Source organism: Trichinella spiralis (genome assembly GCF_000181795.1).
Source record: "Trichinella spiralis strain ISS 195 chromosome Unknown Scfld4, whole genome shotgun sequence".
NCBI classification, from domain to species: domain Eukaryota; kingdom Metazoa; phylum Nematoda; class Enoplea; order Trichinellida; family Trichinellidae; genus Trichinella; species Trichinella spiralis.
In genome coordinates this window covers 2,056,658-2,076,270 of record NW_003526943.1, presented here as the reverse complement: position 1 = coordinate 2,076,270, position 19,613 = coordinate 2,056,658, and the positions used below count along the sequence as shown (strand labels likewise).

At 33.2% G+C, this 19,613-nt stretch overlaps 6 protein-coding genes across 6 annotated transcripts; 3 read left to right on the top strand and 3 right to left on the bottom strand.

Moving 5' to 3' along the window:
- The first annotated feature begins 1,064 nt into the window (after nucleotides 1–1,064).
- Tsp_00522 (placental protein 11) lies at nucleotides 1,065–2,843 on the top strand. The gene is made up of 2 exons (XM_003376271.1): nucleotides 1,065–1,308; nucleotides 2,776–2,843. Exons 1-2 carry the CDS (start codon nucleotides 1,065–1,067, stop codon nucleotides 2,841–2,843), a joined length of 312 nt encoding a protein of 103 aa, XP_003376319.1.
- A 4,237-nt stretch (nucleotides 2,844–7,080) lies between these two features.
- Nucleotides 7,081–7,974, top strand: Tsp_00523 (placental protein 11). Its single transcript, XM_003376270.1, has 3 exons — nucleotides 7,081–7,193; nucleotides 7,330–7,515; nucleotides 7,854–7,974. Exons 1-3 carry the CDS (start codon nucleotides 7,081–7,083, stop codon nucleotides 7,972–7,974), a joined length of 420 nt encoding a protein of 139 aa, XP_003376318.1.
- Nucleotides 7,975–9,739: 1,765 nt separating this feature from the next.
- Tsp_00524 (innexin-16) lies at nucleotides 9,740–14,514 on the top strand. Its single transcript, XM_003376269.1, has 2 exons — nucleotides 9,740–10,256; nucleotides 13,703–14,514. The coding sequence occupies exons 1-2, from the start codon at nucleotides 9,869–9,871 to the stop codon at nucleotides 14,512–14,514; spliced, it is 1,200 nt and encodes a 399-aa protein (XP_003376317.1). The 5' UTR covers nucleotides 9,740–9,868.
- An 846-nt stretch (nucleotides 14,515–15,360) lies between these two features.
- Tsp_00525 (retrovirus-related Pol polyprotein from transposon TNT 1-94) lies at nucleotides 15,361–17,031 on the bottom strand. Its single transcript, XM_003376268.1, has 3 exons — nucleotides 16,203–17,031; nucleotides 15,967–16,115; nucleotides 15,361–15,915 (listed from the first exon to the last, which is right to left on the bottom strand). The coding sequence occupies exons 1-3, from the start codon at nucleotides 17,029–17,031 to the stop codon at nucleotides 15,361–15,363; spliced, it is 1,533 nt and encodes a 510-aa protein (XP_003376316.1).
- Nucleotides 17,032–17,049: 18 nt separating this feature from the next.
- Tsp_00526 (retrovirus-related Pol polyprotein from transposon TNT 1-94) lies at nucleotides 17,050–18,541 on the bottom strand. The gene is made up of 2 exons (XM_003376267.1): nucleotides 17,354–18,541; nucleotides 17,050–17,316 (listed from the first exon to the last, which is right to left on the bottom strand). The coding sequence occupies exons 1-2, from the start codon at nucleotides 18,539–18,541 to the stop codon at nucleotides 17,050–17,052; spliced, it is 1,455 nt and encodes a 484-aa protein (XP_003376315.1).
- Nucleotides 18,542–18,670: 129 nt separating this feature from the next.
- Nucleotides 18,671–19,285, bottom strand: Tsp_00527 (hypothetical protein). Its single transcript, XM_003376266.1, has one exon. The coding sequence runs from the start codon at nucleotides 19,283–19,285 to the stop codon at nucleotides 18,671–18,673; it is 615 nt and encodes a 204-aa protein (XP_003376314.1).
- Nucleotides 19,286–19,613: the final 328 nt, after the last annotated feature.

Genomic DNA, 19,613 nt, shown 5'->3' with positions numbered 1-19,613 from the left:
CATCATCAACAAGTGATAACACGACAATAAATAATAGACAAATAAAAAAATGTACATCCATACTTTGAAAGTTGGACATTTTCATAAAATTAATTATTAAAGCTGTTTTCTTTTTCTTTTCCACACATGTTCATTTGGACACACACACATATATCTTCAATGCAAGAGCAGTTTCAGTCAATAAAAGACGCTGCTACTAAAATTGTGGCAAGTTAGATATACCATTTTCTATGACAGGATGTTGAGGTTGAGAAAATTTACATGCTGATAATAATATTTCTTTGATGATAAATTTTAATTTTTAAATTATGTACACAGACGACATTTAAATTGAAATATGACTCCATTAGCTGAATAAGATGTGAATAAAATGTCGTGATTTTAATTAATATTAATGGAAAAAGCCTATAAACTTTCATCGTTTTCCTTTGCAAGCAACATGTGATGAAGGTACATGGAGAATTGTTATAATGTTGTCAATAAGATGAGAAAAGGAAAGGTTTCCAATTTCACTTGTTGAAACTAAATTTTACATTTTTTAGCTTGAATTCTATTTCAATTTTCTTAATATTATTTCACATCATTTGTTGGTACTTGAACAAAATATAAAAATTCATAAGAAATGTGCATTATTAATTTTAATATTTTAAAATTATATTTCAAAAATCAGATAATTGACAATTAAAATTTCTTTTAATCATTCAATAAAATTCAACTTATGAATAATATTGTGAAATTTATTTTATAAAAATGTATATGTGTTTAAAAATATAATTATTTTTTTAAATGATTTCTATTTTTTATTTAAAAAAATACATGTATTTTGTTGAAGACGCTTCTGTATTGGGTGGATTATTAGTTGTTCGACAGTTTGTAGTGGAGAAATATTCAATATATAATATTCAGATGAAATAAAAAAAATATATGAAAGAAACATGAATTTATTGAATAGAAAAATATATATACATAATTAAAATATTTTTCAAAATATTTTCACAAAGAATTCGTCTGTGTGTGCCAATGCAACGCCTGTGTCTGGGTCTGCGTCTGTGCAATATAGAATAATGAAAGTGAGAATAGGCAATTCATTTGAGTGTTTCTTTTGTTTCTGCGTGCCCGTTGAACGGCTAAAAGCTAAAAGCCACGTTGGCTTTCACTTTTTCGACAATATTCAACTTGCCAACATCAAAAGTCAAATAAGCAAGCTGAATTATACAGGTGAAGCGTGCTGGCGTAATGACACTCAATCGATAGTTCAATTTTGGCTTTTTTCCTCACTGGCTTTCTCAGAGTTGGAGAAAAAAACGGGTAAATTTCTCAATACGTCACTTTCTGCTCATTTATTAGTTATCCAATCAAATGATTACTTTTGCCAAGCTGAATAGCTGACGAAGCGGTGCTTGAAAAGCGTTGTTGAACAGTGTCCAATATTGCCAGTCAGCTCTGTTCGATGGTGTCGTTCCTTTGCCGCATTTATTATCAGGCGGCCGTTTCTGTTCGAAATATTTGTCCAACAAAATTGAACAAAATTCCCAACTCATCAACAGTAAGCTTTTAATTTCTATTTAATTTCAATATAATATTTTTTAAATTAATATTTCAATAAAATAGTTATTTTTATACAGTAAGAAAGAAAAACACGCCAACAAAAAACCTGTTTTTTACAGTAATTACTGTAAGAAAGTATTATTTAACAATAGAGTGCAGAATATTACGTGAATGGATATTGGTGAAGTTTTTTTCTTTTTCGAACATATATTAATATGTGAAATCAAGAAAAAAAAGAAATATTTCTTTCTGATCAGCTTATCGTTGAAATCTCTTTTCCGATTAGCAGTCAAATCAATGCTATGATATTTTTCAGCAGTTGTTAGGAAAAAAGGGATAGCTGTGTTCATTTTTTGTCATTTTATGATTAGCAAAAAATTTGCACTTATTGCAAACAAGTGTTTTTGATAATTTTTATTTTATTATAAATATTTTTGTTTCGAATTCTTGCACTGATGCAAAGATATGCTATTGAAATAGTTATTTTTTAAATATTTTCTTCGCAACTTTTAACCAAATTTAGAACGTTTCACTTCACTTTCTCTGTTGGGAAATGATTTTCAGTTTAATTGACTTCGTAAATCAATAATTATCATTCTGCTATTTAGGCACATGCTTCAAACGTACGCTAAAAATATTCCATTTTTTCTCAAAAAATATTTTACTTTACATCATCATTTTTAAAAAGTCTACCAATTTACAAAAAGCAAAGTTTTCTATGTATTGAATTTGAAGCCAATTCTTTTGGCAGTGAGAATTGTTCATATGCTGTAAAAGATTTATTAAAATTTAATAACTATTTGAAAGATTAAGTTTTATTTTACAATTGTTTTTTTTTGTAAATTTTCTGGTGGCTCCATTTATACAGAATATGCTGGAAATAATAAGGAAAATATTTACATAATATGACTTTTCAGTTTATTTTTTATTTTATTCTAATGCTCTCTAAGGAAATTTGTTCTCAGTTTTGGCATATTCAAAAGTGATAAATAAAAAATCTGAAATGATATCATTTTATTAAAAGAGATATTTATCTTTGGAAATTATTTCACTAAAATATTTGAAATGAAAAAATATCTTTTCTTATTCTATCGAATTATAATGTATTTTTGAATTTATTTTTGAAATTGCTATCGTTACATTAAATATTGAGTAATGTTTGTAATTTTCGTGATGCAATGAATAAAAGATAAAATTAAACAACTTATTCATGTGCTTAATTAATAGTTGCAAGTTACGGTGAAAGTGATAAAGCAAAGCTTTGGCATCTTTTTGCTTCGTCTAACGTTTGGTAAATAAATTTCCAAATAACGACAAAACAATACATTTTGCTGGGGAATAAATTTTACTTTCGATAAATCAACGTCCAAAGCATGACGATTTGCATTCACAAAAGTGTCTACTGGGGCAAATGCTTTTTCATTATCAATATTTTTGCGAACTTCATAAAAGAAAACCTATCTCAAGTGCTGTCAACAATTTTTGCAAATTGTTAAGATAATTTTAAAAGAAAAAAGTGCCTTTCTTCTTTTTAAATTAAATTTTTCTCAGCAAAGCAACTTATCATTTTTGCATATAAAAATTCTATATTTTCTTGTTATATCCGTCAGTTATCTGTTTGATCTGACATATACACATACCTACATACACATATATATGTATGTGTGTGTGTATGTGTGAATTTACGCTTAATTTTGCTTCTTCTATATATAAATATGCATCTACAATTGGGAAAGGCAAAGTGAATATAAATGAATATGTTTTATTAAGCATGAGACGATTGAAATTGTCAGATGCTTTCATAATGGATGAAAAGTTCGTTCTATTATTTTATATATGAACATTTAAGCATGCTAATTGTGAAAAATGGTTTCTAATTGTTGACGGCCTCTTGTGATGGGTTCAGTGATGAGTCTGGATGCTAATCGCTAGGAAAATTTTCCCAAATTGTTTACACCTCATTCAAAGGTGTCAAATTTCAATCAAAACAGTTTTATCAACGATCAAATTGCAGGAACATCCCTTTTGGTGGAGCTGATTTTGGTAAAGCTGGCACATAATATATAATCGATTGATCGAAAATTTGCTTTCAAGCTTATTTTTCAAAAATGCTACTTTCTTAAGCACTATGTGAATGGATCTATTTGCTTTCCACTTTTAAAGGCAAATTTATTTTTAAAATGCAGGTACGAATTCATCATAATATTGCTACTCATATTAAATCAATTTGTTATAATCAAGCAAAAGTCATTTTTCTTCTTTTTAAATAAAATATGCTTCAAATAGCAAATTTATGTCAAACTTTTTAAAGTAATTGTTATGAACAAAATTTGAGCATGGCACTACTTGCTTGCTTTTAATCCAATGAAAAAATTCGATTATGAATTTAATGTAATATTAAAATTTCATTCGAGAAGATGCTATACTTTGAACATCAATTAAGAATAATGCATTTCAAATATAACAGTAATTATCATATAGCTATGTTATTAATCTATCAGTTAACTGACTGAAACTATTCATTCACTGTAATTGATCTTCATCATATTCAGCCTCTTGATTAACAATTTCAAAGTTTTTCTTGCAATTTTTATAACATGCTATTTGCCTAGTTAATTTTTCATTCTTATGGTTAACTATAGATAATTTTACTTATTTCCAATGCCATGTAAAAATAATAATTTCAAACTAGTGTAGCTTTTTCAAAATGAAAATTCTTTAACTTAGCAGGAGAGTATATTCGGTGCAAAAAGCATTTTGTTAAAATACGCCTAAAAATGGAATATATAGCAAAATCAAATAAATATTTTTAAGGCAGTAAAATTTTGTCACAGAGTCTTCGCATTGGCTACCATTAACATGCATAATGTTTAAGTAAATTCAATGTTTGTATAATAAGTTTTTATAATTATCAAGTGTAACTATATTGACTATATCACTATACTGAAATATATTATATAGCTACCTTTTATTTAGCCTTATGTTTTATTGAAAGAATGTTATTATAATATTTTAGATTTAAAATAATTATAGTTTTTTTTTCTTTTTAGTTTTATTTTATTTTGAAATTATTCCTCAACAATTTTAAAAGATATTTCAAAAATGAAGATTCAAATCTGATATTCAATCACAATCTCTTACTAGTTGTGAAATAACATGCTTTACATAAAAGCTGCAGCAACAATCAGCAGTACTTTTTCACTTCCTCGTTGTTCAGAGATTTTTTCCTGGAATTGAAATTGTAGATAATCGAAGATGTTTACCATTACAAGTAAATGCAGCGGTAAAAAAATTTTTAATGCTTAATTCAAATTTTCCTAAAAAGCATTTCACATAGTTGCATACTGATTATGAACGAAGCGGAAAATAATTTTTTTATTGCTCATTGGCACTCAGACTGCATTCATTAAGTTAATGCAGAAATTTTCATCAGGTGTAGTATTTATTAATATTTTATATTATTATTTATTCTAAATTATTATAAAATGTTTATTAATATTTTCAGTATTTTATTGATTTTATTTTACCATTTAAGATACATGATCATTTAAATCAAAGTTGCAATAACAAGCTCCTTTATTATAAAGAATTACAACTTACACGTAATCTGATCAATTGATTTATACTTTATATATATGTGCATCTATATTGTTTCATTTCAAAAATTTTAAATTAATAAAGTAAAGTATCTTTGAATAATATCATTAATTAAAAATATGAAGAGTTTATTTTTCGATAATTGCATAATTTTTTAATAAAAAAACCAACAAATAACCATGTAAAGAACAAAAAATGCATGAATGTTTCGTTTTTAAAATATATGTATTTGCACAAAATTAAGGATCCAGTGCCGCTTATAAGTGAAAAGCTTTTCTAAGTTTAGAATTAAGCATCATGACAGCTGCATGGATTTTATTGATCAGGGCTGGTTTCAAACCGAAATCTGCTTCATTTTGACTTGTGCTGTAAACAGTTGCTTTTTTAAAAGCTGACTTCAACTTTTAAGCTGAAATGTTAAAATTATGTGATGCTTTTTTTCTGTGTGAACAAATAAATAAATAATCACTTGTTGTTGGATTAGTTGTTTAATAAATTTTGTGAAAAGTGATAAATAAAAAAATTTAATTTCTCAAAATGAGCATAGAAAAACAAAATTAATTTATTAATTGTTTGGCATTTAAACAGCAAATTTTAATTTTCAAATTGCAAAGCATGAAAATCATGTGCACTGCATCTTTGAACAGAACGCTAACTTTGGTAATCTTTAAAGCATGCTTGCTACTTTCAACTTGATTCAATTTGCTTTTCTTAAAATAATTTCACTTTTAAAAATAGATTGAATTTGTTGATTGAACATCAAAACAACTACTAAGAGAAGCACATTTTGCTCTTTTCTGCAATTATAAAAATAAATCAGAAACCACAGGATGCTGTTATATAAAATTTGTATGCTAATTTAGACGGAAAGTTTTATGGAAGCTTTTGTTTTGTAGACAACTTTTAGTAATATCATATGCTATTTTCTTTTACATGGATATAATTAAGAAATGATATTAATATTTTAATATACTGTAACAAATGTGTGAAATGTCTGCACTCTATTTTGAAAGTTTATACTGATGCAATTACTTATTAAAGAATGAACTTTTTCAATAATATTCTATATTGTGATATTGCCAGTTTTCTCCGAAGCAGATGTATCAAAGAAATTTTACTACATATGTATATATTTTTTTTCTTGCATGTTTCATGCAAGCAATTAAATTGCAAATTATTAGAAGAAAATAAACAAAAATTAAATATAAATAAGTGCAGATCTTGTGTAATAAGATCTTGTTTGAAATTGTAGAGCCGATTTGATCGCCTGCACTGTGAGGCGGACGGCCGCGCAGATTTGACGAAGAAGACATGAACTGCAGGCTGAACGCGGTTGTCACAAACGTGGACAAAGTAAAGCGTTCATTTTCAGTATTGAAATTGTTCCCTTCTTTCTTCTGCTACTTTTTCCTCTTCTTCTTATTTTTTTATATATTTTTTATTTTAATTTTACATTTACAATCACAAGGGACAAAACGTCAAAAGTTTGCTCTAATGAACGTAAAATAGCATGCTTAAATGAGACAAAAGCAAGCAAGCTGCGCTAATTTATCAGTGTGTACTGTGTCAGCGGTGCTTTTGCTGCCGTTGTTCAATAAAGACCCCACGCTGAGTGTGTGAAGTTGTCCATCAAAGTGACCACTAGGGGGCGTTGTTTTAAGCTTATATGCGTGTGCGAGTGAAGGAAATGGCTGGAAAAGGAAGCAGCCAAAGCAGCAGCTTGTTCGAGCCGATCACTGACCAGCAACTAACTCACTTTGTGTGCTAAGCAGAAAAACTTTGCTTCTACAACTTTTCTTAGTTTGGAAATTATAAATTTATTATTTTTTGTTTTGAAAAAAAATCAAATAATCAAGCACATGATTGAAAAGATTCGCGTATGAGCTTGTATCCGGTGCAGATTTTTCCGCTTCTCGAACGTCACTTTAACAGTCGATGAACAACCTGTTGAACAACAATTGTCTCGGTAATGTCCAACAAGCATACGGCGCCACAAGCCGCCTGGGCTCGCTTAGTTTTCAAAGGCGTCAAATTCAAGGTATATTAACGTTATTTTGTACCTGGATATTGCTGTTGTCATTGTTGTCGTTGTCTTCCCAATTTTCCAAAATTGAAATTTGTATATTTCTCAACTCACTTCTCAAAATGTTTGATGAATATTTCACAATGAATATAATAATGCAGAACTATTAACTCTGGTACAAGAACATTTCGCAATCTGTTCAGTGTTCAACACTGTAGGATGCCGAGCAAAGAGAAAGGGTCGTCCCGGCGGGAGCGCTTTATTTCAAACGGTGATCTCCGGAATTCGATGCAAATTTTTCCATTTTACCGCACGCATACACAAAATTGTCAATTAGAAATATGCACGTAAAGCGGCTAATTAAATTGCACCTTTTAGTTTTGAAAGAAAAAAATCAAGCGAAGCGAAATTCTCACATGTAGCTGCTTTGCCAGGGACAATATGCTCAGTTTGCATTGCATAGCATATGACACATGTGATATGAAAAGTCAATAATAAGGGAGGGAAAATTAATTTTCTTTCCTATGAATGTGGTGTTAACTGTAAATTCAGCTTTAGATTGTGTTTTTCTTGAATTTTTTTGCTCTATTTGAATCCAGTACCACACTTGTGAATGGAACTTACATTTTTCCAGTCGCATCGATCATCGCTAGGCTGGCTAATAATAAATATAACTTTCGTTAAGCTGTTCAAGCGTGCGACAGCTAGTCGACCTTTTTCTGATGCAGTGCCTGGTTGAAGCCATCGACCCGACCGACAAGGGCACAGTTTCGGCATTAACAATTGATTGTGTGATGCTTTTCTGAAATTTCGATTTTTGATCACCTTCCATAGATAAAATTCAGCTTATACTTTTCTGTATTATGCTTTTTGTAAAATGCGACAAGCTAGTTATTCTTTCTTCTTTTTTGTTTTTATTGTTGTTTAGAATAAGAAGAAAAATGATCTACTATAAGAAGCCACTATAATCTGTCTTTGTGAATAAAATTAATTTGTTGCCAAATGGAGGGAGCCGGAAACCGATCCCAACTTCTAAAATGTATATAATAATATTGGCAGGTTCAGTCATAGCAACAGTTAGCGCAGTAGTGTTTAAAAATCAGTGTCATCAACGAGTGAACAAAATCTTTAAGATAGTTCATTCAATAGTTTATTTCTAAGGTTATCCATAGATCGATCAAGCATATCCGAGTCTACCCATCCATCCTACACACGCACATACATCTCACATTATGGCATGGAATGTACTATTTAGATCAAATTTAATGTTTAAGTAAATTAAATAAAATGCAGTACATATTTTAAATCATTTTAAAAGGCATTTCCATTTCTGAGGAAGTTGTAAGCTAATTTAAGATTGAAAGGACTAAATCTGAATTATCCAAAAATAATTTCATTTCACATCCATCAATTTGTTGAATATTATTTAAAAATATTGTAACCAATGTGAAATGGACAGAAAAATAGTCTTCATTAACTATGGAAATTTTATTTTTACAAATGAAAAATTATTACTCATGAAATTTAATTTATCAGACGCAGTTTCCTTGTTAAATAAAAAATCAGCTATTGCATTTTGTAAAAACAATATTGAACGTTATTTTTTCATTTATCTGATTTATACTCATTAATTATTTGCGCCTTTTTTTGGTTTTATCGAGTAGATTAAAATTAAGCTTCATTTTTCCATTTATGCTTATTAACTTTTAGACTTGTTGAAGCATAGGTTGTAGGAAAAACTGAAAATATTATTTTTTTTTAATTTCATCAATTTATACAATAATATTATTATTAATTATAATAATTTTTGCTTGTAGGAAATTTATCATTTTCAGCAATTGCATTATTAACTTATTATTATTATTATTGAAATTTATTTCGAGTAAATTAATTGTAATTAGTTGTTTAATAATACAAAAATGTTCTAGTTTGTATTTCTGATCAACCAAAAGTACAAAGATTAATGTCAGTTTGCAATTTGAATTGTATACTTTAAACAGCAAAGCTTGAAATGTTTCATAATTAAAAAAGAAAGAATTCTTTTTAATAACTAATTACAATGGGAACTTGTTATTAGAGCAGAAATTTTGAATATTCATTTGATTCGATTTAAAAATTCATTTGATTGTTTTTAAAAGTAGTCTAATAAAGAAAGAAAATTATTTCATGGATTATTATTTCTGACAAAAGGATTCACTGTTTATAGAAAACGATGCACATCTGACATGGAAAGAAGCGGTGGTAAAATTGCGCTTATTTAGTTTACTTGTTGTAGTAAACTTGCACAAGATGCACACTTTTCCTTCTGTCATTCACACAGATTAAGCTTTGAAAAATGCTTGTAAAATGCTCTTTCTAGCAGTTAACTTCACGCTTAAATGGCAATCGTAGATATGACCTTCTCGATGTTGAAAAATGATAAACACCGTGGGAAGATTGCATTATCAACTTCACTAAGTAGAAAACTGTGTTTGATTCATGCTTGTTTGTGCAATCAATAAATTTGCATACAACATTTTTTGGGAAAAACTTTTCATTTCACTTTGTTAATTTTATTTTCAGCGCCATTCACTGGATAAAGTTCGTCACATTGATCACATTCCTGCCTATCAAGCGGATAAACTATTGCACGGAAGCCATCAACTCAGGGCGACCGCTCACGGTGGCCACCACGGCGGAAAAAAGGAGATCGGCTTGACGATGCTTTTGTATTATTTGGCTAACGCATTCAAGCATTTGCAGCCGCGTGTTGACGACGACTTTGTCGACAAGCTGCATTATTTTTACACGACCACAATTTTGCTGTCGTTTTCCATTTTGGTCAGCGCTAAACAATACGTCGGCTATCCAATACAATGCTGGGTACCAGCAACCTTCACCGATGCTATGGAGCAGTATACGGAAAATTATTGCTGGGTTCAAAACACATATTGGGTTCCAATAGAGGAGGACATTCCCAGGGAAATGTACAATCGACGCAACCGGCAAATCAGCTATTACCAGTGGGTACCGTTCGTGCTCAGCTTGGAAGCTTTGCTGTTTTACATTCCGTGCATTATTTGGCGAGGTCTTCTTCACTGGCACTCAGGTATGAAAAGAAGCTTTTTTTTCATTTTTATTTTTCAGTTATTAAACAATAATAATCACAACATTGAGCAGAATATGTTATTTATTTGTTTGTTTCACGTTAATGTTGATGCAAATGCATTTTTCAAATGTTACGGCTCTTTTCTGTTTCAACTGACAGTTGAAATTTATCGCATAATTGGAAAAATACCTAAAGGCGACTCCAAAAGGCGTGGCTTTTGAAAAGAGCTGTCCAAGATAGTGATGTTTTATACGCGCATGATTGTTGGAGTTATGGACTGGTGATCGATTCTTTTTGGGTCAACATGACCACTTCGAGCAAGCAAATTGCCAAATCGATCCCCAAGCCGACTTTAATGGACCGTGTATTTATCAGCATTGCCCATTGAAGCCTGAAGTAGTTTTCAGATTCAGTTTTATGCCATGATTTCGGTAGGCTGAGAGTTGCGGCCAACTGAGTTGCTATAAGACAATATCAGATATTTCTCATGCTCATGTAAGCAACTTGTAGGGAAAAAACTTTCTTTTTTCTCTTATCACCTAATAACATTGTTCCAGTTGAATGTAAATTAGTAATCAACGTTGCGTGTTGAGAAATTATCTTTACCCTGATTGATTTATGTTTTTTTTATCTTAATAATCAGCAGCATTGTGAAAATATGTTTTACTGTAATAAGCAACACGCAAGAAACGGTTTAAAAAAATAATCTTCTAAAAATGTTTCATAAATTATACAAGCGAAACATGCTGATTGACATGTTGTCATTCATATTTTTGTTAAGATGATCTTCGAACATGAAAGAGTAGTTAATGCACCAGGTTGGCTTTAAAAGGTTGAAATTAGAGAAAAGCATTCTTGCTTTCACTGACAATTAAGCACTCTTTTAAATCAATGATCAAAAGAATACAAACAAAGTTGAAGCACTGTTGTTTATGCAATCAGCCATGCGACACACACACAAATCACTTTTACTAATAGTATATAAATTCAACATTCTTATATCAGTTTTGTCATTGTCACAAGTTATTTACCAGGATGAATATTGATAAAAATCTACTGTTAAGTAGAACACTGGGATATCTGATCAGAGGCGGCTGCTTTATTTCATTTATATAATTTATTTATGTTTAATGAAATCGATATTATTCATTTTTTTCCATCATCATCATCGTCATCATGAAATTTATTTTGTAAAAAATTATTATTTATTCAACAAATGATTTGAGAATATTTGAGAAGAATTATGAAGAATGAAACATTATGCTCAACTGTTAAACTATTGATGTCAGGCTGAAATACAGAATTATATTTTAATTAATTTAAAAGTAAAATGATAAAAGTAAAACACGTGAATCAATATTTTCAGCAGCTTTGTTCTTAACCTGAAAACAATATACAATAATAAATGAGAGGGAGAAATTGCTTTGGTATGTTTTAAATTTTAGTACAGGAATATTCTCTGAGGAACTGATCAGTTAGGCTAGTGCAAAATGGAATTTTCTCTAATTAATAGCCGCTTTTCCTCAATGAGCATTTTTATTTTGAAAATTTCATTGTTCAATTTTAAAAGTAATACCCCGTTGTACTAGAAATGATACTTCAAATTCATGTATCATGGGGAAAATAATGCAAAAAATTACGTTGATCAGTCTAAATAATTGATTAAAAATATATATATATTTCAAATAAATCTTCCAAATAAATAGGAAAGATAAAGTCAGTTAACTTATTAAAAGTTGAAAATAATGAGTTTCATTGAACAAGTAGCCAAAATAAATTGACTAAATTATTAGAAAAAAGATGACATGAAATTTGTTGCCGCTATGGCCATTTCAGATGAATTGTTCACGGGGTGATTCAGTGACTTTTGTAATTTATGAGCTCAACGAAAAGAGCAATATTTTTGACAAAAATTAATATATTGAAAATTCAGTGTCGAAAACTCTGGAGAATTAATTTGTGTTCAACGTTTTTGCAAACTGATCGATCTTTGCATTGTGGAAATGATTTTTCAGTGAAGAATCAAAGAAAATGAAAGTTTTATATGAATATTATTATTTAGGTTAAAATAATGGAAAAAAAGAAATTATTAAGTTTATATATATGTATAGTGTTAATATATGGAATATTTATTTTAATATATAATAATGTTATTTGAAATGCTTAATGCAAAATGTTTCATATTATGCATAATTTAGTCGTGGTCTCAGTTGCAAAACTAATTATGATATTTATCTGATTAAACGAAATAAAAGGTTGGAAAAGTTGCAAATTTTCTTTATTTATTAATTTGATCAGTGATATGCAAGTGAGAAAAATTTTAATTTTCAAAAGATGGAAAACAGTTTTGTTTTTCTTTAAGCAGTGAAAGATGAGCAAAAATATTTTTTTTGAAAATTACCTGTTCATTATTCGATTTGTATCGATTGCTGAAGCTTAACGTGTTTATGGCTAGATGGATGATCATTGAAATAAATTGAAAAGTTGATGAGTTTTGCCCATTGCGCATTTAGTCATTTCATACTAAAACAGAAAATTATATAATCATTAAATTTTTCATTTGCAACTTGTTAGCTGACCTCGGTCGGTGCAGTGGCAATTTGAATAGAAAATTAATAGACTTTGAATATTGGAATAAAGCTTTATTTGCTGATGATTTTTCAGTTTGGCAACTGTATCTTCTATTCTGAATATTATTACACCGCTTGATAAAGTTTAATGTAAAAATTGTTAATTAATCTGTTATGTTCTCATTATACATTAATGAATTCTTCTTGAAAATAGACAGACTGTCAAAAACAGAATTTCACTCCATTTATTTATTATCCTCCTCATATTTTGAACTTAATCATTTAACTATTTATTTATTGATGCATAATACAATAAAGTTTCAGAAAATAAAATAAAATAAAATAAAATTGAATTAATGTAACGAAATTACAGAAATTTATGATTTTAAAATACAGGCAATTTATGCAATAAAGTTTATAATAAAATTTAATCGAAACATTCTTGCTTATTCATATGATGAAAAATGACAATTTGGTTCTCACAATATTTTGTTATTATTTGACAAATTGCTGTTTAAATTTTAAATGAAACCAATCTCCATCTTTATGCACCCACTAGAGGCAAGAGGCAACAAATGCTTGACATAGTAATTATACGTATGACAGATAAGGAATTCTATTTCTGAATGAAGATATTTTATGAAATTTTTTTGTCAAACTACTGTTAAATTAGATACAACAAAATACATCAAGTGTAAATTTAAATATTAAACAAATTGATTAGTATTTTTTTTGTTTGGCATTATTTCCAATTATCGAAATTTTATACACATTCGTTTCTTAATATTATTTGAAAGTTAATGAAGCAAATTATTTATAAATTTCAAGGAAATTTTCCATTAAATTAAAAAAAATAATAATGAAATTTTGTTTGAGGTGTAAATCTTCGTGGCCTTGTGCAAATGGCTTGCGATGCTCGCTTGATGGAACCTGAATATAAGATGCGCACAGTTTTGACAATGGCCCGCCACATGGAAGATGAATTTGAAGTACAAAAATTATGCGCATGCGATCGAACTCGAAGTCGAAGTTGCATGAAAAATTATACATTGCACAGACACTGTGGTTCATACATCACGATGCTATACATTAGCATCAAACTTCTGTACACGTTGAATATAATGCTTCAATTTTTGGTACTAAATCACTTCTTGGGTACTAGAAATGTACTGTATGGATTTTCCGTATTGCACGATTTATTAAAAGAGGTCGAATGGGAACAGACCGGCATTTTTCCCCGAGTGACATTGTGCGATTTCGAAGTACGCGTTCTTGGCAACGTTCATCGCCATACTGTACAATGTGTATTAATGATCAACATGTTCAATGAAAAGATTTTTTTATTTTTATGGTTTTGGTTTTTGGCAGTTGGTCTTGCGACCATGTTGAACACAATTTATTGGATATTAACTATGTTACTGCCAAATTATGGCATCAATTTCGTGAGAAAATATCTTCGTCTGTTGTGCGACCAACCGTCGAGGCTTGTCGCTGACGAGGCAACGTTGAAAAAGTTTGTCGGAGAATTTTTACGCCGCGATGGCGTTTTCATACTGCGCCTTATAGCAAGTCGGGCCAGTGAAATTATTTGCTCAGAACTGACGCTGACTTTGTGGACTGATTACAACAGTTTGGATCGGTCTTCGTCGCAGCAGCTCTGGGAAGCAGAAAACGATTCGACACTGTAGCGTTGAATTTTTCCTTTCTCCACTTATATGGGAAAAAAATCTTTTTTTTTTCAATTCCATCCATCCATGGGAAAATTGCTTCAGCAACAATGTTGTAACGAAATTCTGCATCTTTTCCCTTTCAGATAATGGAAATGCAACTGCTTTCAGTCGAACGTTTTCTGCTTGCTTTTTCTCTTATTGAATTCAATATAGAACTCAATTTTAAATTTATTAATGATTTAAAGTAAAATCTGACTATTATTTCAATCGCAGTATTATTGACAGCAGAAACTTTCCTGATAATGTGTTAAAATAAACATACATGATCATTCTGTTTAGGAAAATTTTGACCTCAGTCTCAGAAATCGAATGTTCTGATGTGTACACTGATAACAGTTATTGTTAATGAATAGAATATTTAAAAAAAGAAGTAGAGGGCAAAAAAACTACCTAGATGATACTAGACACCGATTCAGTTGCTTGTTCACAGATCAACCTGTCTGCCATATGTGAAACTGTGTAAAAGGATCTGCATGTAGTTGTTCGACAATACAAATTCATATTCCATACTGCGATCATGCTATGCAGCAACTGAAAGTTAGTCTGTTGAGGTTTGCTGAGTTTGATCTGTATTATCACGTAAATCGAGACAACAGATGTAAGATCAAATAACACAAACACAGTTGCTAGAGAAAGGAGTCAAAGAAGCACAACAAACAAAGTGACGGAACTGAGTTTATTAAAAACACAAGGTATATTTGCAAACACACACACACACAGACACGCACGCTTACATCTATTCGTTACTACAGTATATTGAATATCAGGTTTCAACATGAATTGTTCCTTTCATCAACACTTCCTCTAACAATTCATGTGCTCAGAAACAATTCCTAATTGCTGACGCAAATTTTGAAAACGAGTCTTCGGCAGAGCTTTCGTCAATATGTCGGCCTTCTGGTTTTCACTATCGATGTGCTGGATGTCGATTTTGCCCTCATTATATTTTTCACGAACGAAGTGAAATCGCACATCAATGTGCTTCGAACGTTTGTGGAACTCTGGATTCTTGGAGAGCTTGACGGCTCCCATGTTGTCCACAAACAGTATCGGCTTCTGCTCCACTTCTGTGACTTCAGCAAATAATGTCATCAGCCACATCATGTCTTTAGCGGCTTCACTAGCAGCGACATATTCTGCCTCCGTTGTTGACAATGCAACGCTTCTCTGCTTTTGACTATGCCACAACACGGCTCCTCCTGCACACATGCAGACAACGCCAGTACGCGAACGTCGAGTCGTGACGTCACCTGCGTAATCTGCATCTGAGTAGCCTTTCAGAAATTCTTCTCCTTTTGCCTGGTACAGCAGACCATAATCAGCGGTTCCGCGAAGGTATCTGAAAATTCTTTTGACTGCCTGCCAAGCTTTGATGGTCGGCTTGTCCATCACTTATGATACAGTACTAACAGCGTAGGCAATGTCAGGTCTCGTTGTTGTCATCAAGAACAGGAGAGCTCCCACAGCTTCACGATATGGAATATCCGAACTCAGATGTTCTTCATTTTCTTCCATTGAAACATTAATTTCAGCCGGTGTCGAGACGGCATTAGCTTCGTCTAGACGGAAGCGTTTCAATATATGGCGAGTATACGCTTATTGACCAGCAAAAATGGACCCATCGCTAAGCACTTTGATTCCCATACCAAGAAAGGTGTCCAGGGGTCCTTGCTTTATTTGGAACTCCTTTTTCATCACTGCAAGGAATTGTTCCATCTCGTCGGTGTCAGAACCAGTCACAATTCCATCATCAACATAAATCGCCACAAGCAATTTTGATCTTTCTTTCATGCGAACAAACAAACAGGGGTCTGCTGTGCTCTGTTTCAGACCTTGTTTTCTCAGGAACTCCACCAATCTCAGGTTCCAACAGCGGGGAGCTTGTTTCAAGCCATACAAACTACGGTTCAGTTTGTAAACTTGATTCGTGCCATTTTCGAATCCTTCCGGTTGCTTCACGCACACTTCTTCCTTCAGCGCACCATACAGAAATGCAGTCTCTACATCAAACTGTTGAAGCTTCAACCTTTCCACTGCGGCGATGCTTAGGAGTGCACGTACAGTATCAAAACGAGCCACCGGGCTGAAGGTCTCATCATAGTCAATGCCGGGCCTTTGCATGTAACCTTTAGCAACCAGACGTGCTTTATATCTGGCTACACTTCCATCAGCTTTTGTTTTGATGCGCAAAACCCACCGACTGTCCAAGACTTTCTTTCCAGACGGGGGATCTACTAATGCCCACACTGAGTTCTCCTCGAGGGAATGCAATTCTTCTTCCATGGCCTTTCGCCAATCTGCGGCATCAACAGATTGCATTGCCTCATGAAATGACGATGGAGGTGATGTCTGAGCTGTTAGCACGTAGTCAGAAAGATAATTCGGCATCTTTCTGACCCGTTTGCTGCTAAGTGAGACTTCCTCTTGCTTGTTAGATCGAGATGCCTGCTCAGATTTCTCTTCCTCTCGCTCCATTTTCGTCTCGACTTCACATTAAGCTTCTTTTGATGTCCACTGAGAATTCAATTCCAGTCTCAGTTCTTCTGCATCAGGATCATCTTCCTCTTCATTCTTCTCAGACGAATCTGCTTTAACAGACATCTGTGATGACAAACAGATCTCCTCTGGCTTAAACAAGACATCCCGACTTGTAATAATCTGATTGATGTCTGGCAGCCAAATTCTATAACCATCCTTCTCATCACAGTATCCCATAAACCGTCCAGCAACTGATTTCTTTTCCCATTTCCGCCGACGTTGCTTGGGAACGTGTACAAAACATTCAGTTCCAAAAAACGTGGAAATGATCAATGGACACGAGATCTCGTTTGAACCACAGTTCTTTTGGAGATTTCCCTTTCACGGTCGTGGGACCAGTTCGGTTCAGTACATAACAAGCTGTGTTCACTGCTTCAGCCCACAGAGAAAGTGGAAGATCTTTTGAATGGAGCATGGATCTACCGGTCTCAACCAGTATCCTGTTCTCGCGCTCTGCCACTCCATTCTGTTCTGGCGTATAAGGCATAGCGGTACGCATAGCAACCCCTCGACGCTGCAGAATATCCTTTACATGAGCGTTGTTAAACTCAAGTCCGCCATCGCTCAAAATGCACTCCACTGTGTTTCCAGCTGTACGTGACTCATTAAGGAAGGTTTCAAGGCACTGAGCCACATCATCCTTTCTGTTCAAAAAGAAAACTCGACGGTAACGTGAGAAATCATCTTTGAAAACGAGGAAGTACTTTGACCCACCCAAAGAAGTCACATGCATGGGTCCGCACAGGTCAACGTGTATCAGTTTGCCTGGAGCCCTTGGCCTGTACTTCCGTGACTGAAAGCTTTCACGATGGTGCTTCCCCAAAACACAACCAGTGCAGAACTGCTCTTGGGCATGCACTTTGATGCCATGGTTGTTCAGCACTTGCTGCACGTGCCGTTTATTTTGATAGCATAGCCTCTCATGCCACAATTGCAGCGAAGCATTCGCGGTACTCACATGTACGTATGCAGGCTTCTCCGGAATGTAGACTCGCATATGCAGCTCATAAACCCCATTCAGGTTACGCACACCAGACAGCTTCACGCAGCCATTTTTGCGAAAGGTACATCCAGCCGCGTTTGCAGTGAAGTTGAAACCTTTTTCCGTGGCTTTTCCAATAGAGAACAAGTTCAATCCTAGCTTGGGCACATACCAGACATCTTCCATCCTGTTCAGTATCCATTTTCCTTTAATGAACACCTTGAAGTTTACAGTTCCCCGGCCATAGGCAGGTATGGCATCGCCGTTTCCGACTTTCACATTCACAGGCTTTGGAAATGTCACGAAGTCCGACAAGTATTCCTTGTTACGTGTCATATGCTGTGAGGCACCAGAATCGGCTAGCCACATTCTACAGGTGTTTCTGTTGTCCTCAGCGTGGTAACAAAAGAAACTCTCGCCACCAAAGGACTGCTGTGACTGCCCCGCATTCCTCACTGTCTTCATCGTACAATTTTTGGCGAGATGTCCAATACGATGACATTTGAAACACTTTCTTCTGTCCTTTTTGACATTTTCTTTGGTGTTTGTTTTCACCGTCAACGCAACTGATGAGTCGGTCGTCTTTTCAGGGAGTCACATCTCGATTAGCCGTAGGCGCTCTATCAACAAATTAACAGAGCGTTCGCCAACAGGCACGCTTTCCCAAACGGTTTTAAACTCAAAGTAGTCTTGAGGCAGCGTTGACATAATTCTGCTCATTAACAGCAGATCAGGTAATTGAGTGCCAGTCAGTCTTTCCAGTTCATCATTCAAATCTGAGAAAAGCTTCTGTAGCCTGGCGACATACCTTGCCATGTCTTCCGTTTCAGCTTTTGCACATTTGAAGAACTCTTCCATCAGTCTATCCACACGTTGACCACTGCTCTGTTCATACACAGCGGTCAGCTTCTGCCAAATTTCCGCTGAAGATTTAGATGTGGCCGTCAGCTCAACATTGGCATCATTCATTGAACTGACAAGAATAAGCTGGGCAAGAGTGTCTTCCTTTTCAAAAGCCTTCAGTGCCTCTTCATGCTTTTTCAAATTCTCAGCATTACTGCCAGCAGGTGGCGCCATCGGGGCTACCTTCTTACCAGTAGCGACTTCAAGAACAGCATGATGACGCAGCACAAGCTGAATTTGCCTTTTCCAGCGACTCCAGTTACTTGCACTTTCAAGTTTGTCAACTTGTAACTTGAAATCCATCATACAGTTATCTCAACGATTTACCATTCAGATCTTAAGCGCAGATGCTACGTGGTCTGGGCCCATAACCTGTTGAGGTTTGCTGAGTTTGATCTGTATTATCACGTAAATGGAGACAACAGATGTAAGATCAAATGACACAAACACAGTTGCTAGAGAAAGGAGTCAAAGAAGCACAACAAACAAAGTGACGGAACTGAGTTTATTAAAAACACAAGGTATATTTGCAAACACACACACACAGACACGCACTCTTATATCTATTCGTTACTACAGTATATTGAATATCAGGTTTCAACATGAATTGTTCCTTTCATCAACATAGTCTCTA

Coding starts and splice junctions, on each gene's coding strand:
- Tsp_00524 (XM_003376269.1), top strand. CDS start 9,869: ATGCTTTTGTATTATTTGGCTAACGCATTCAAGCATTTGCAGCCGCGT. Junction 10,257..13,702: donor TCTTCTTCACTGGCACTCAG/GTATGAAAAGAA, acceptor ATTTTGTTTGAG/GTGTAAATCTTCGTGGCCTT.
- Tsp_00526 (XM_003376267.1), bottom strand. CDS start 18,541: ATGAAGACAGTGAGGAATGCGGGGCAGTCACAGCAGTCCTTTGGTGGC. Junction 17,317..17,353: donor TGTCCATTGATCATTTCCAC/GTTTTTTGGAAC, acceptor CACGTTCCCAAG/CAACGTCGGCGGAAATGGGA.
- Tsp_00527 (XM_003376266.1), bottom strand. CDS start 19,285: ATGATGGATTTCAAGTTACAAGTTGACAAACTTGAAAGTGCAAGTAAC.
- Tsp_00525 (XM_003376268.1), bottom strand. CDS start 17,031: ATGGAGCGAGAGGAAGAGAAATCTGAGCAGGCATCTCGATCTAACAAG. Junction 16,116..16,202: donor ACCCCTGGACACCTTTCTTG/GTATGGGAATCA, acceptor GCTTCCGTCTAG/ACGAAGCTAATGCCGTCTCG. Junction 15,916..15,966: donor GACCTGACATTGCCTACGCT/GTTAGTACTGTA, acceptor AAAGCTTGGCAG/GCAGTCAAAAGAATTTTCAG.
- Tsp_00522 (XM_003376271.1), top strand. CDS start 1,065: ATGAAAGTGAGAATAGGCAATTCATTTGAGTGTTTCTTTTGTTTCTGC. Junction 1,309..2,775: donor AGAGTTGGAGAAAAAAACGG/GTAAATTTCTCA, acceptor CTTAATTAATAG/TTGCAAGTTACGGTGAAAGT.
- Tsp_00523 (XM_003376270.1), top strand. CDS start 7,081: ATGAACAACCTGTTGAACAACAATTGTCTCGGTAATGTCCAACAAGCA. Junction 7,194..7,329: donor CAAATTCAAGGTATATTAAC/GTTATTTTGTAC, acceptor ATAATAATGCAG/AACTATTAACTCTGGTACAA. Junction 7,516..7,853: donor TGTCAATTAGAAATATGCAC/GTAAAGCGGCTA, acceptor ACTTTCGTTAAG/CTGTTCAAGCGTGCGACAGC.